The 15,743-nt window shown below is 54.8% G+C and overlaps 6 protein-coding genes across 6 annotated transcripts; 5 read left to right on the plus strand and 1 right to left on the minus strand.

Annotated features, from left to right (window-relative positions):
• Positions 1-43: 43 nt before the first annotated feature.
• On the plus strand, positions 44-1,601 carry BAUCODRAFT_109532 (uncharacterized protein; the record flags this gene model as incomplete). Its single annotated transcript, XM_007679011.1, has 1 exon — positions 44-1,601. The coding sequence occupies exon 1, from the start codon at positions 69-71 to the stop codon at positions 1,599-1,601; it is 1,533 nt and encodes a 510-aa protein (XP_007677201.1). The 5' UTR covers positions 44-68.
• Positions 1,602-1,868: 267 nt separating this feature from the next.
• BAUCODRAFT_507280 (uncharacterized protein) lies at positions 1,869-5,252 on the minus strand. Its single transcript, XM_007679012.1, has 3 exons — positions 5,054-5,252; positions 2,606-4,890; positions 1,869-2,542 (listed from the first exon to the last, which is right to left on the minus strand). Exons 1-3 carry the CDS (start codon positions 5,105-5,107, stop codon positions 2,368-2,370), a joined length of 2,514 nt encoding a protein of 837 aa, XP_007677202.1. The 5' UTR covers positions 5,108-5,252; the 3' UTR covers positions 1,869-2,367.
• A 475-nt stretch (positions 5,253-5,727) lies between these two features.
• On the plus strand, positions 5,728-6,027 carry BAUCODRAFT_54322 (uncharacterized protein; the record flags this gene model as incomplete). Its single annotated transcript, XM_007678723.1, has 1 exon — positions 5,728-6,027. A coding segment is annotated over one exon (300 nt), but the record flags the coding sequence as incomplete, so codon positions are not given.
• A 5,133-nt stretch (positions 6,028-11,160) lies between these two features.
• Positions 11,161-11,928, plus strand: BAUCODRAFT_53102 (uncharacterized protein; the record flags this gene model as incomplete). The annotated part of the gene is made up of 1 exon (XM_007678718.1): positions 11,161-11,928. A coding segment is annotated over one exon (768 nt), but the record flags the coding sequence as incomplete, so codon positions are not given.
• A 384-nt stretch (positions 11,929-12,312) lies between these two features.
• BAUCODRAFT_507371 (uncharacterized protein) lies at positions 12,313-14,614 on the plus strand. The gene is made up of 3 exons (XM_007679013.1): positions 12,313-12,775; positions 12,845-14,281; positions 14,339-14,614. The coding sequence occupies exons 1-3, from the start codon at positions 12,691-12,693 to the stop codon at positions 14,368-14,370; spliced, it is 1,554 nt and encodes a 517-aa protein (XP_007677203.1). The 5' UTR covers positions 12,313-12,690; the 3' UTR covers positions 14,371-14,614.
• A 244-nt stretch (positions 14,615-14,858) lies between these two features.
• BAUCODRAFT_24866 (uncharacterized protein) lies at positions 14,859-15,740 on the plus strand (the record flags this gene model as incomplete). The annotated part of the gene is made up of 1 exon (XM_007678549.1): positions 14,859-15,740. One exon carries the CDS (start codon positions 14,859-14,861, stop codon positions 15,738-15,740), a length of 882 nt encoding a protein of 293 aa, XP_007676739.1.
• Positions 15,741-15,743: the final 3 nt, after the last annotated feature.

A 15,743-nucleotide genomic window follows, 5' to 3' on the forward strand; every position in this document is an offset into this window, starting at 1 on the left:
TGATAGATCAATGCAACTATGCAGCCGCTCTCCAACAACGAGGATCTTCTAGCAGGATATCACCAATAATGGCGTCCAAAATCGTAGTGCTCGGTGACGTTAATGGCCGGTTTACTGAGGTCTTTGCAAGACTTGCCTCATTGCACGCGAAGCAAGGTTTCGCGTTTGCGATCATTGCCGGTAAACTGTTCGGCGAAGATGACAGTAATGAGCTCGACAAGCTGCTGAGTGCGGAGCTCCCCGTGCCGCTCCCTATCTACACAATTCCTGGCCACCATCATATACCGGAAAAAGCTAGAGCGTTCTACGAGACTGGAGAACTTTGTCCCAATCTTAGCGTCATCACAAAGACGCTGAAGACATCTGATGGGTTCCGGATTGCTACCACACAGTCTTCAATTGGTGGAGATGCCGACATCCTGGTCACGGACGACTGGCCTGCTGGGGTTCAAGACGGTGCTAGTGCTCAGTATGTCGGTTCTACCCCTCCACCTCAAGGCGTACGATCCGTCTCGGATCTGTGCACTGCCTTGAAGCCGCGGTATCACTTTGCCACATCAGAAGCCTACTACGAGCGGGAGCCTTTCTTTCACAACGGTCCCGCACCCCACTCTGTGACTCGTTTCATCAGTTTGGCACCTTTCGGAAATGCTTTCAAGCACAAATGGATATATGCGTTCAATCTAGAGCCTTCAGCGCCGCCTCCAACCGCCATACCACCTGGTTGCACAGCTTCGCCGCTCACTGCTCCCAAGAAGCGCAAGGCTGAGGCCCATGATACTAACGTGAACAACTTCCGGTTTGCGAACGGCAACGGCAATGCTCACCACGACTCGGAGTACGGTTCTCGAAAGCGCGGAAAATGGCAGCCGCCACCGAAGCCGGACCAGTGCTACTTTTGTTTGTCGAATCCGGCTTGCGAGACTCACATGATAGGATCGATCGGCAATGACGTGTATTTGACAATTGCGAAAGGGCCACTCACCACGCGGACAACTTTTCCGGAGCTGGGATTCCCGGGTCACATGCTACTGATTCCGCTGCAGCACGCCCCTACGACATCGGCAATACCTGACGACGAGACTCGGCGAGCGACCATGAACGAGATGCAGCGCTATCGTGGAGCCTTACAGAACATGCTAGTGGAGTGCAGTAAAGGCGAAGACGGTCAGTCAAAGCTGGGTGCAGTGACGTGGGAAATCAGCCGTGGCAGTGGGGTTCATCTGCATTGGCAGTTTCTGCCTATGCCGGCGGACATGATTCAGCGCGGGCTGGTGGAGGCAGGCTTCGACGTTGAGGCGGAGAATCTATCGTATCCGAAGTTTGCGAAAAGCTTCAAGGAAATGGAGAAGGTGGAGGAGGGCAATGACTTCTTCAAGGTAATGATCTGGTCGGAGACACTGCGGAAGGAGATGGTCATGCCGCTCGACAAGAGCTTCAGGTTTGACTTGCAGTTCGGCAGGAGGGTGCTTGGCAAGCTTCTAGGGCTCGAACAGCGGACACATTGGCGAAAATGTGAGCAGACGAAAGTCGAAGAAGAAGCTGATGCGGAGACCTTCAAGACAGCGTTCAAGGCGTTTGACTTCTCGCTTGAGGACTGAGAAGCCACAGTTGAATGGAGTCGGCTAAGATCTGGTCCTAAACGTGCTACATGTCGATGTCCTCCGATTGCTTGTTTCCAAGGCAGCCTTTGCTAGAAAAACTCCGTCATGGCCAAGGGTACTATCAGCCGGCTGTCACACTAATAAAGCTATGGCCGCTTCAATGACCATAGCGAGACAGGTAAAATTGCGGATGGGCACGACCATTCGGACATGGATGTGCCGATGATGTGTCTGTCCGTAGCAACGCTCACATGGCGGAATTCTGGCGTGTGTTAAACCGCCACGGGTTTCAGGCGCTTCTGCTTAGGACGGGAAGTTGAGCTGTGGCAGAGCCCGCGAAGCTCGCTTCTTTCTGCACCCGCCAAGCTGTTCAATTGACACCAAAGTGCAGCCTACAATATCGGGTTTGTGACGCAGGAGGCAGTCCGGCGTTACTGCTGGGGCGAAATCCCATGAGTTATGCTCCAGAAGCACGGCGTGCTGTTGACGTGGTGCGTGGTAAGGTGGGACAATCTATCCATGAGGTGCACGAGTGAGTCCCGAAGAACGGTGCAGTGTACCTTAGTCGAGCCAGCGGGCTTCTATCTCAGCAACTAGCGGTACCGTCAAGCTATCAAGCTTACCCGCATCCCCTTACCAACACCTTCGCTAAACTTCAGTGAGCAATCGAAGTTCGCCAAGAGCGCCACGCTAGCCATTTCATTCGATGTCATTCGGAAACGTAGCCTTCGGCTTCCAGAATCTGAGCCAGGAGCATAGCGTCTTACGCCAAGTACTTGTACGAAGGCACCGGCGCATCCTCCATCCGCTCAAGGTACTCGCGCTCGATCAACCCTTCGATGCGCTTCTTGATCATATTGACATCCGGCTTGAACTGGTGCGAGAGCTGCGTGATGGTCTCTGTGAGCAGTTGCGCATGAGGAAGCTGCTTGCGTTGCCTGCAGAACCTGTTAGTAGTCTGTCCTCTAGTCAATACGAAGTGGCGGGCAATGAGCACATACTTCATGATCCGCACAACAGCCGCCTCGATCACGAATCCACGGCTGTCGTTATTCTTCTTCTCAGTCTCTTTGCGCTCGCGGTCGTTTTCCACTTTGTTGCCTGCCGACACAACACCGACCTTGATCTTGATGAAGCTCGGCTTGAAATCGTCGTTGAACTTAAAGCGATCACCGGAGTTGATGTCACGGCTCATTGGCTCCTTGACTAAGAACCGCGTCTTTGGCGCCACGGCCAGGCTCTGCAGGTTCCGCGCCAGATCGCCTCTGGGAATGTTGGTTCTGGCCTCGATCTCCTCTAGACTTAGGCTCTCCCCAGCAGGCAGATCATTGAAGAGAAGCAAGATCAGCATAGCATATGTCGAGCAGTTGACATCGTGTATGCGAGTAGATCTGGGGAACCGCGCCCTCAAATCCGCATCGCCCATGTTGTTGTACCACGTCAGCTTACGACCGGAGTATTTCTGCGCATAAAAACGCTCAAAGCCGCTCTTCAGACGCTCGATCTCGGGAGGGTAGAGGGTAATGTCGCGGCCACCCAAACTGTTCTCGTCGCGGTCTTCGCCACTGGCGCCGCGGAAAGCTTCAAGGGGCCAGGTCATGGAGGTTAGCACCCGAATGCTTAGGTCAACAGGCTTCGAGTTGTTGTGCGCGCCGTCCATCACACCAGCGATATGCGCGCGGAAGCCGTTCGACAACTCCTCGGAAAGGGTCATGTCTTTGAACATAGCTTCAAGCTTCAGTGTGAAGCTGTTGCCCAGCTCAATCTTCATCCGTGAGATCATCTGCTTTTCCACATCGATGCTGACACTCTTCTTCAGCAGCAGACGCTTGCAGAGATGCTTCTTGTAGTACGTCTCGAACAGATCCTTGTCGGACAGATACCGCAGCACCATGATGGCCTTCTCGAGTGTGCTGTCAATCTCGGCCTCAGTTTTGTCTCTGATGCCGCGCTTCATGTTGTCGTCGATGAATAGCGAGATGTACTCACTGCCGCGAGAGAATGTGTTGACCACGTCAGCCATGCTACGATTGATTGCGCTCGAGACGGTCTGATCGGAGCTGAAGGATGTGGTGCAGATCTTGTCGAAGCGGTCCTTGAGTCGCAGTATCTCTTCGACCCACTTCAGCGCCGCGACTGTCTGCTGGCTGAGTGGCTTGGCGGGCAGTTTCTGCTTTGCACCTTCTTCTGCAGGTTTACCGTCCTCGTCGTCGCCGGCAGCCTCTCTTTGTGGCGTAGCCTCGGAAGTTGTCAGAGCTGCATTGTTGATGTCTGTGCCCATCTCGGTGACGAGCCTCTGCATCGCTCGCGTAAGCTCTGACTTTCGAGGGTCAACGCGCGCTTCGAGGTCGAAGACAAGGCTGAGCTCGTGGAACTTGTCGTTGTCCACCATGAACGCCACACCACTGTTCTCCATCTCGATTAGACCCTTCATCTTGTGCCGTATTAGTTCACCTTCCACCACAGCCTGGATTTTTGCTGAAGTACTTTCAGATAGCGTAGAGCGGCATCGGTCGTTCTCCTCGTCGATCCGTTTCTTCGCATGTCGGCAGTATGAGCCAGCGTCGGACTCCTTCAGCATCCTCTCACCCTCATCGCGGTAGAAGTTGGCACTTTGATCGAGGAACACTTTCTCGAAGCGCAGATAGAGCTTCTCGTCCTCCACTTCCAGATCTGACTCGTACAGGCCTTCGAGCATGTACACATTCGACTTGATCAGAAATTGATCGATCGCCTCGCCGTCCCGATCCATCTGTATCTGGTCGAGGACGATGCGCGTGAGGACATCCAGCAATGTGGTCGAGGCTGGCTGCACCGGCGTCCGCAGTATTTGGTCCCGGAAAAGACCCATGGACTTAGCGAATATAGACGGTTGACGGTGGTCTGTGCAGTAGACGCGATCCATGTACATCAGTACATCGGTCAGCATGCCCATGCAGACTTGGTAGTCTTCCCATGCATGCTTCAAGCTCTTGAGAAACTTCTCGCCTGCGGTCCTCCGTTCACTCGACGTAGCCAGCGTCCTGCCAGCACCATCCGTGAGTGTGAGTGGTGGAGTGAGTGTCCGCACAATCTCCGTTCGCACGGTCGATCCTAGCCACTGTTCCTCAAACCGTGCGACTTTGTTGTAAAGCTCCTCACCCTTCTTTTTCAGCACGATCTTGTAGGCGTTACGGTAGAGCTCTTCAAACGACAGTGCGGAAGCGTTCTTCGTGTGAATCTCCTTGAACGCGCCTTCAAGGATGGGCCATGTCGTGTCGAAGTCTACATCGGCGCCTTGCAGACCCTTCATTATATCAGCATGTATGTCGCCGTAAGTATAGCACGTGAGTGAGGTGGGAGATGGTGTTGGTCAACGGCACTTTGGTCACCAAATCGAAATGTGTGTCGGCGTTGTTTGCTTGCCGTAGCCACCGAGCCACATGCAGATTGAAGATGCATTCACTTACTCTTCGTGGTGGTCGTATTTTTGCACCGCCTCTCCGCGACATCGTCGCCATCATGCGCCTGCAACTCAGTCTGCTACGTCTTGTCAATTAGGCCATCTAGGCCATGTTATGGCGGGGTGGACCGATCTCCTAGTGGCAATGTACGGGGTTTCGGGGTCGTAACGCGGCACTGTTGCAGGTCTGATTGTTGGGGGCGGGGTTTAAGTGGCTTTGTGAGTGAAGAGAAGTAACCTGGTTTTCAGCGACAGCGATGTTCCTCTTACAGACATAAGCCAAGCGAATCTTGGGAACATCGAGTGTGTTAAGCTCTTAGTTCCAAAGCGGAAGGCGCACCGCAGGCCCGCATGAGGGAAAGCGCTACCGAGCCTTACCCGTGGCGCACATTCCTCCCCAAGCTACACGTCAACAAGCTCCCTTGTTCTGCAAACAATGCAATGCAGATGCCAGGCGCGCTCGGACGTGTGTTGCGGGTGACCGGTAGCACTCGTTATGTGCCCACTCGACTAGCGGGGTTTGGATTAGGATCAGCGAGATGCTTGTCTCAGCAGCTTGTGCGCCACAGGCCAACACTGTCTCCCGCCTTCTACGAAGGGTTTCGAAAGAGCCAGGGAGCTCGTCAAATCAGATGCGAATCGACAGCATCCGAGCCAAGACCTCTCACAAATCATCAGGAGCCGACTCCGCGGGATGAAGATGACGTCGCAGCACGTAAAGCGCAGGAGCCTGCCTACGAGTTGACCTTCACCTGCCGCAAATGCCTCCACCGCTCGTCGCATCGTATCACGAAGCAGGCATACCATTTCGGGACGACTCTCATAACGTGCCCGGGGTGCAAGAACAGGCATCTGATCTCGGATAACCTGAAGATCTTCTCCGACCAGAGTATCACGCTCGAGGACATCCTGAGAGAGAAGGGTCAGTACCTGAAAAAGGGGAGGCTGGGCGAGGACGGCGACATAGAGTTCTACGACGATACGATGAAGCCGAGCTGAGCAACATCATTCGCTGGGTTTGGCATAACACGGACTCGTGAAGCTATGCTCCATCAACTCTCTCCGGCAGCAGTTATGTCGCATGTACTACACAGTGTCGCACGGAAACGACGACGGAGAGACGACGCGATGGACTTCATATGGCTCACATGGAGAGCTCACATGAAGAGCAGTGAGAGCAAAGAGGGGAAAGAGGACAAAGATGGTGATTCCTCAGTCTGTGAGGGTCTCATTCGCAGCTACACCCTACCTCCACTCCATGCCATCAGTCATCGCCTGGTAATGCCAGAGGATTATGGTGCGTGTGGCTTTACATGCTTGAACGAGGATCAGCGTATTCATGGGTGCGGCTCATGAAGACCACGAAATTGTGGAAGTCTGAGAGCGTACTGCGGTACATTGGTGGTGAATGAAACGCATTGCAGGATTGCAGCGCGGGTGTTAGCAACCAAAGCGGCGTGTGGAGCTTCCGCGAAGCGGATCGTCTCGCGTATTGACGCCCACGCACACGTGGCAGCAGGCATATTGATTCGCGTAGCCGCTTTGGCAATGCGCAAGTTTTTGACTGCGAGATGCGGTTTGCATGTAATTACTTTCTCGTTAGTAGGGCAGTCAATTCGACTCGATGGAAAAGGTCGCACATGCTACTGATCTCGCCTAAGACCTGATGTTTCACGTCACTCAGAGCGCGGAACTACGACCCCGATGCGAGCTGTACTCCGAGACATTTGCCGACCCCACGCTCCCGGCTAATGTGCCATACCTCATTCGGCCTGGATGGCTTCTCGAAGGTTGCGCGTTTCGACGGAGGACCGTTGAATCGGTCGTCAAGCTATGTAGATCTCCATTGTAGGCTGCCGATCGTCTCTCGAAGCTCTGGCTGAATCATTGGTACAATGTTGAGTTTGTGACACACTCCCCGTACGACGAGCGCGTGTGCTGTGGTACACTAAGACGCAGTACGCGATTAGGGGTGTCTCTTCCGAACGGGCGTCAGGCGCACACACATTTTGCGGTACGGAAGACAGTTGAGGCTGGAAAGCGCATGCTCATGGCTCGGGTATGGACCGGTCTGCTCTGGCGCGTAAGCGCCGACAAGAGGCGGCGCAGACTGCAGTGAAGACGCCGGTACACCGACAGCAGGAGAGACTCCGTCAGCCTCCCTACGGAAGCATACGGACGGCGAAGGACAGTAGCGAGATCATTCGTGTCCCACGACGAACCGTGCCGGCGGAAAGACCCAGCACGGCGCAAGAGGACGAGCCAGGCGCAAGACATTTCACTGTCGCCAATGTGGGTGCGGGTGGGACACTGTACCTCAAGCCGAGTCGCATACAGCCTGCGAAATTCGTACAATCACCTGCGACGCCTCCAGACACCTCCGATAGTGATATTGCGTGGGCCAGGCCCGCAAGACAGAGCAATGCATCTGGGACTTGGACGCCTCGATTGCAGAGCGCGCGAGCAGCAAGCGCATATGATCCTAGCATACCGATGCCGCCGCTGAGCTTGTCTAATGTGCAGCCAAGGCGGAGATCCCGATCGCACTCTTTATCCACTGTAAGCGACAAAATGCGCTCCCCAACATTGGACCAAAACGACTTCCAGCTGCTGGTGAATGGTCGCGATGCTGGAGCAGGCAGGCCGAAGAGCTCGATAGACCTTACCGGAGGCTTTTTGGACTTGCATATACCGCACTACCGACTTGGTACGCCGCGGTTCAGCGAGCGCGGTACGGCGTATCTACACAACTCGACTTACACCTCGGCTTCCGAGGACATGCATTCTTCCGTATACTCTCGACAAGAGTACGACAAGCTCTTCCCGGCGCCGCCTGGTCGTACCCATGGAGGAGGCTTACTGCCACATAATTCCTCGTCGCCTTACCTCCATCCATCTTCAGCGAGAGTATCGCCAACGACTTCGCGTACAACTCCAACGCCACCGCTGACTACGCCTTTGGGAACTGCTATCTCTGTGCTCGTGTTCGACAAGGTTGAAGCGGACGTCAATGATCCAGCTATTGTAAGGTACAATGCGCAAGGCCGCATCTCGGCGGCGACTCCAGCTCGTTTGGTCGCCCAGATCACATCGCCGTTATTTCTGGACTACGAGCTACTTTCGGATTTCTTCTTAACTTATCGCAGCTTTCTATCCTGCAGAGAGTTGCTCGAATATCTCTTAGCCAGACTGGCTTGGGCATTTGGCACCACGACCGATTCTGGCCGCATAGTAAGAGTGCGCACCTTTGTAGCGCTACGACATTGGATCTTGAACTACTTTGAGGACGACTTTGCAGAAGACTTGGGCTTCCGTGGGCGCTTCTGTGACCTTGTAAACGAACTGGTGCGGAATTTAAGGCGGCGAGCAGATGGCGGAGGCAGCGACCTCAAAATTGTTGGGGAGCTGAAGAAGTGCTGGAGGCGGACGTGCGCCATGTACTGGCCCGCGAAAGACATTTTGGCTGCTCCCGAAGAAGCAGATATTACGCCGGGCGGGGAGCACAACAGCATGGACTCGGTAGCGTCTGTGGCGAGCCTACCCTTGGCCTCAGGACATCATCAGACGTCGAAGGCAGACTTTCGTCGCATTTCGGTGCCCTTAAAGATACCTGGGGACGTGGAAAAGCAAGCACAATCCGGCGGAAACACGATGCCGGCTCTTAGCCCGAGCAGCCCAACGAAAACGCGCGAGGCAAGCATACCAGCTTCGCCTATGAGCGAGCAGAGTTTGCAGGTACTCTCCTGTAGCGTTCCGTTTCTGCGTCAGATTCGGCCGTCTGCCAGGATACCAGACGGTCCAAGAGTCGTAAGGCCAGCAGGCCCGCAAAAGAACCCTCCACTCTCCGGAGAACACCTTAGGCGGGCGAATCAGCACAAGCGAAGTGGAAGCTTTACGGACGCTTTACGGGATGGCAGGACGCCACTGCCTTCCACCAAGATCGATAGCATCGACATACAGTCGCTGCCCTCCGCTACATTTACGGGAGGCCTGGTACGTGGCCTACTATTACAGCCGTCACCAGCCAACGTCAACTTGTTGATACCAATCAGCCCTGGATTGCCAAGTGAGCCACAGTTCGAAGCGATGGATGAAAGCTATTTCGACGGTCAGAACCTCGGCGTGAGGAGGCTGGTGGGCGACGTACGGAGAGCGCTGAGCGGCCGCAAGATCCGTTACACATCTCCGAACCGCAGTCGTGGCAGTCATCGCTCAACGAACTCATCAAGCTCGCGCGAATCTGCACAATTGACGGAGAAGGACCGAATTGGTCAGCCGTTGGCGTGGCAGCAGCTGCATGGTCCTCCAAGATTGGACGTCCTTGGTGACAGGATGGGGAAGGCTTACGTTGCAGCATTTCAGGAGGTGAACCTACCTGAGCCAACAGGTCTGAAGTCGCTGGACGATGTGGTTGTTGAAGATGCTAAGCCACATCGTCCGCGGAATCCTAACGAGGACTCTATGGACTCCGAGATGATCCTGCCTCGTGCGGATATCGATCGCTACAATAGCCGAGTGACGACTGGTAGCAGATCGATCGTGATAATGGACGACACCGGTGATGACAAGACACCTACCTTTCCCGGTGCGTTACCTTCGGTCAGCTCATGGTCGAGTGGCGTGGCGCCATCACCGCCCTTCCGCTTCCCCGTGCAGGTACTCGAAGATATGTCGAAGCATGAGTACCATGCTGGTAGCGTCACGCTTCGGCCGTCCGCTTCATATCCGGCGGAAACCACGCAGGGACGGCGGTCCTCAGATATTCCCATGCATGATCTGCTCTCCGTACCCGAAGCGTGGAGGTCTGGTGGTATGGTACGTGACAGCGGAGCGCCTTCACATGTGACGGCGCCGCGGAAGTCGTCGGGTATCCACCCAGCTGAACCACCACTACCTTCGGCGCCGCATCAACTGCGGAGGCGGCCAGGTGGCGACCTTCGCGCGGCAGACCACGTCCATGAGCTAGAACCAACGCCACGACCACACACTGCCGGCTCTTTCTCTACTATATCCCGTTCAGGACCGACATCTGTCCAGTACGGCTCGGAGCTGTCCGGGACGCATTTTTCGGGACAGGGCTTCGAAGCTTGGCGGCTGCCGAGGACGGATCTTGATGTTCAGACCAAAAATGATTCCACTAGCCTCATAGAGATGGAGCCGAAGCTAAGACCGTCTTTCGCAGCAGAAGTCTCGCGGCTGGCCCGGCTTCCAGACCCTTCCAGGGAGGGTGGCATCGAAGAAACGCTCAGGAAGCTCGAAGGCAACTATGAGAGCTCAAGGGGTAGCGTTGCAACGAGGACAGACACCAGCACACCCGCTTTGCCGCGACAGCATCCACCACCACGACCTCTCCGAATTATGAACGCCAGCATCTCCGCCGATGGTTCTACACCAGTGGAGGATCAGCGCACTCCATGGACTCCTCGTACGGAAACGCAAGGGGCCAGTATCTACCATCCATCCGCATCTGACGGTGTTCTCGAAAGCATACTCCGAACACCACAGTCTGCCGCTCCGTACGAGCGAGTCGTAAGTCACGACGCCGCTCGCCCGATCATGCCTGGTCTGTCGCAGGCGCAAAGCTTCCCATCACCGAGTACAAGACATGACTTCTCGCCGAAGTCGGTCGCCTTTGCGGGAGAACGCGTGCAGATTCGGTCTTCAGAGGAGCTGGAGCGAGCGGCCAGGTCTGACAGTGTGCCCACCTCCGGCACGCCGCAAGGCTCCTTTTTGCTGGATGACAATGAAAGCTTGTCGGAGATCTCCACCGAGATTGCGGATCATAATGAAGGGGAAAGTCTTGGAGTTCGTAGTTTCTTCTTCGACGATACCATAGACGACGAAGACGTGCTTCCACAGCACGTACAAGCACCACCTACACCACCTTCTACGGTTGGTGCTCCACCCGACGACTCGCCAGAGCGACAAGGTGACCGTCTGGAACAGCCTGAAGGGACAAGCCGGCAACTCAAGGAGGCTCAGAGTGCGCCTAAACTGCTGTCGCCGAACGTCGACAGGCAACGGATGCTGCAGGACGCCGGCGCAACTCTTGATCTGCCGCCACCCGATTTGAGGCGCGTGGCGACATCGCCGGGCTCTCAAACCGATGCCCACCTGCCATTTGTGCTCGCCTTTGAATCTGAGGTTGTTGCGGAACAACTTACGATCATAGAGAAGGACGCACTCGACGAAGTAGACTGGAAGGATCTCATCTGTATGCGCTGGCAGCAGTCGCCACCAAATGCCCGTAATTGGGTCCAGTACCTCAAGAAAGACGGCTCCACAGGCATCGACATTGTTGTGGCGCGCTTTAACCTCGTCGTCAAATGGGTCGTCTCTGAGATCGTGCTGACAGCGGCTCCAAGCGAACGAGCTCGGTCGATCACGAAATTCATCCACATCGCAACACACTGTCATCGCTTCCGCAACTACGCGTCGTTGTATCAGATCACCCTTGCACTCCTCTCGGCAGATCTCGCGCGCTTACAGACAACATGGACGCTTGTAGCGCCGGCGGAGAAGCAGAAGCTCGACAAGCTTGAGAAACTCTGTCAACCTGTTCGCAACTTCCACAACCTTCGAGCCGAAATGGAGGCGTCATCGCTGGACAGCGGATGCATTCCATTCATTGGTCTGTACACGCACGATCTCATGTTCAACGCCCAGAAGCCGCCACGCATTGAGCCATTGCCTCCAAGCAAAGAGCCTCTGATCAATTTTGAGCGCTACCAAACCGCTGCCACGATCGTCAAAAGCCTGTTGCGATTGATCGAAGCGAGCTCAAAGTACATCTTCCATCCTCACCCAGAGGTGCTGAGTCGGTGTCTATGGCTTGCTGCGCTCGAAGACGTTGAGATCACACGACGTAGCAAGACTTTGGAGATGTAGGTTCCACCCTGAATGGCAACATCAGGCTACGTAGCTGGATCTGTCTTGTTTGAGCGTTCAAGCGGAGGCGTTAGGGCTCGACAAATTAGGCTTCGCTGTTCGAAAATGGACATTTGTCGACTAGTCATGTGCACGCGGTCAGAGCGTCCTCACATTCTACGAAGTCGTGGTACACACACATGACAATGTGCATCAATACTGCCCATAACGTGAAGCCGAGAGCGGTACTAACAGAGCTCGAGCCGGGCCGAGGCACGCACTAGTATGCCTAAGGCTGCCTCTCCGCTACATGCCTATTCCAATTTTGCCTTTCGGATAGTGACCGGAAGCGGGCAAGCGGCTGCTGCACCTACGTCGTCACGAGCAAGACCGGCCATCAGCCAGCTTTAGTCAGAAACGCAGCAGTTACGCCTTGTTTGGTCGTTGTGAGTGATTGCCGACGCCGTCGCTTGTTCGGCTTACGGTTGCGTGGCAAAAGTACAACCACTTGTTCAACCTATAGAACGCCTACGCCTACAGCACAACACTGCGGCAACAGCGTCGGCTGGCTTCGTCTTGACGGAGCAGCCGCTGACCACCTTCACCACGCCTCCTACTACCCGCAAGAGGGCGCTTGAAGCATCACTAAGCAACGCCTTGCCCGACATCATTCAAGAACCGAAGCGAAAGGCGACCAAAACCGTCCACCACGTGAAAGAGGAGCGCGTGATAGAGGCGGCATTACCGGCAACGCCCCAAACGTTATCCGATAAGCCCATGGACTCCGATGATGAGGGAGGCTTCAACAGCGCTGCCTCCAGCATCGAGCTGGATGAGGAGATGAGCAGCAGTGTCGACTTTGGTGCAGCAGGCAAGCATGATGGCAAGAGAGATCTGGCCGAGCTTGAAGCATTGACTGACATGGCAACAGACTCCGATGTTGAGCTTGACGATTACCAGGAAGATGAGACGGCGTTTGAAGCGACGGCTAAGGACCTGGCACCACGGCGAAAGGCGTACGAGGTCGAATACAGAGTGTACAGTCCCAAAGATATCCAAGCTCAGCAGGACGATCAGGTTGCTGAGGTAGCGAACCTGCTCGAACAGCCGCCCGAAGCCACGGCCATACTACTACGGCATGTGCGTTGGAATAAGGAGCGACTGATCGAGCAGTACATGGATGCCCAAGAAGAGCTTCTGGACAAGGCCGGCTTAGGGCAGGACATAAGCAAGAACCCACCAAGACTACAAGTCATTGACGGCTTTTGCTGCGATATCTGCTGCGAAGATACGCCTGGCTTGGAAAGTTTCGCAATGAACTGCGGCCATCGATTCTGCGTCGATTGCTACCGACAGTATCTCGTGCAGAAAATCAAGGGAGAAGGCGAGGCTGCCCGGATCAAGTGTCCTGGCGACGGCTGCAACAAGATTATCGATGCTAAGTCACTCGACCTGCTGGTGCCTACCGAACTCACAGAGCGCTACAACGAGCTCCTCATGCGGACATACGTAGACGACAAGGAAAATCTTAAGTGGTGTCCTGCGCCGAACTGTGTATACGCTGTGGAGTGTGGTGTAAAGAAGCGCGACCTGAACAAGATCGTGCCGAGCGTGCATTGCGACTGCAAGCATGCCTTCTGCTTTGGCTGCACGCTTGCCGACCACCAGCCCTGCCCTTGCGTACTGGTGAAGAAGTGGCTAAAAAAGTGCGAAGACGACTCGGAGACGGCGAACTGGATCTCGGCGAACACAAAGGAGTGTCCCAAGTGCCATTCGACTATCGAAAAGAATGGCGGCTGCAACCATATGACCTGCCGGAAGTGCAAGAACGAGTTCTGCTGGATGTGCATGGGTGTATGGTCCGAGCACGGCACGAGCTGGTACAATTGCAACCGCTTCGAGGAGAAGAGCGGAAGTGACGCGCGTGATGCACAGGCTAAGAGCCGGCAGAGCTTGGAGAGATATCTACACTACTACAACCGCTACGCAAATCACGAGCAGAGCGCGAAGTTGGACAAAGACATCTTTCACAAGACCGAGAAGAAAATGACGCTGCTACAGTCAAGCTCTGGCATGAGCTGGATCGAGGTACAGTTTCTTGAGGCGGCTTCGCAAGCGCTGCAGCAGTGCCGGCAGACGCTCAAGTGGACGTATGCCTTTGCGTACTATCTGGCGCGCAACAACCAGACTGCCATCTTCGAGGACAACCAAAAGGATCTCGAGATGGCGGTGGAGAACCTGAGCGAGATGTTTGAGAAGTCGACCGATCAGCTTGCGGGGTTGAAGGTGGAGATGATGGACAAAACGACGTACTGCATGCGGCGGCGAGTCATATTGTTAGATGACACGGCGAAGAACCTTAAAGAACGTAAGTCTATATCAAAATTGAGCATATAACACGAATCTGTGGCTGACACTTTTGCAGAGACGTGGGAATTTATCGTTGATATGGTCTAAGGCGTATCTGTTGGAATGCAGATGCTTGGGGCGTTGCGGTCATGATGGAAGGCTTGACCTATGGAGCATGAAATACAGGCGTTTAGCTGCTGGCAGCCCAGGGCACAAGGCGCCGCAGCTTGATGCCGATATGACTGACTAGGCATTGACAGTGCACATACGTCCAATCATGATAACTACGCTAGCGCTTGACCTGTTAAATGAAATCCCAAATCGGGGCGGCAAGTCGCGAGTGATGACAGGTTTTATACTCGCACACCATCCACTGATGCCTGCCTACCGTTCCAATGAGCGCGTTGTGGCACTTCTGCGCCTAAGTCTGTGCATCTGGCTCGCTGGCTGCCTCGCTCAGCCTTGCACAGCGCAAAGAAGCCACCTTGTGCGAACAATGACAAGGCATTCGCAAATGTCAAAGTATATTTGTCTGCCATTCTGTACGTCCTAAGGACCTCTCTGCAGCTCCTCGCTGTACCCAACCCTACAGCAACATGCAACGCTTCCTAACTATATTCGGCGCGGCATGGCTTATTGACCAAAGGCATTCAACGCCAGAGATAAGAGACGATACCACACAACCATGCTATCTCCTCCACCTGCCTGCTGAGCTTCGAAATGCAATATGGCGCGAAGTACTCACAGTTCGGAGTCCAAGCGATCTAGCCGCAATCAGCTACAAGGAAGTACTGGATGCTCCAGGCGCTGAGGTCGGCTCGCCGGACCTTGGCTATGTGAGACCGCACGCCCTCGTGCAGACATGTCGCCAGATTCGAGCAGAAGCTTTGCCAGTCTTCTTTGCCGAAAACAGCTTCATCATGACGAACTCCCCGGTTCGTGCAGGGCAGCATCGACATGAGCTGCGACAGAACTGGCATCCCCATACAGTAGCCTGGCTTGACTCCGTCCCAAGACACGTCTCGCACATCCGGCAGCTCACGTTCCGCAATCCGTGGAGCAAACTACCTGATATTGCCAGGCTGCTCGCAAGCAATGGGAGGTTGACTTTCGTTGGCCTGTACCCAGGCCTAGGAGAGGACTGCGAGGATGACTCCGCCCTGATATGCGATAATCGCCGTCGAAGACAGGATGTCCTATCCATCCTTGACGCCGTGTATGAACGCATTGACAAAGGCGATGACGGGGTCGAGCCATTGTTCACCTTGAAGGAGATTGTGCTTGTCGCAAACCTCGTCCTGACGAGCCATTACCTGTACAAACCACAAGTGGCCAGAGAACATAGCCTCGAGGAGATACTCAGTATATTGGAGCTTCCTGCGCACCAATTTGTACCACGGCGGGCGAGCACGAAGTTCTGGGATGGTCCCATGGGTGAACCCAACACGAGTTTTGTAGTTTGGAACAGCTCACACTGAGTC

The sequence above is a fragment of the Baudoinia panamericana genome (assembly GCF_000338955.1).
Source record: "Baudoinia panamericana UAMH 10762 unplaced genomic scaffold BAUCOscaffold_7, whole genome shotgun sequence".
Lineage (NCBI taxonomy): Eukaryota > Fungi > Ascomycota > Dothideomycetes > Mycosphaerellales > Teratosphaeriaceae > Baudoinia > Baudoinia panamericana.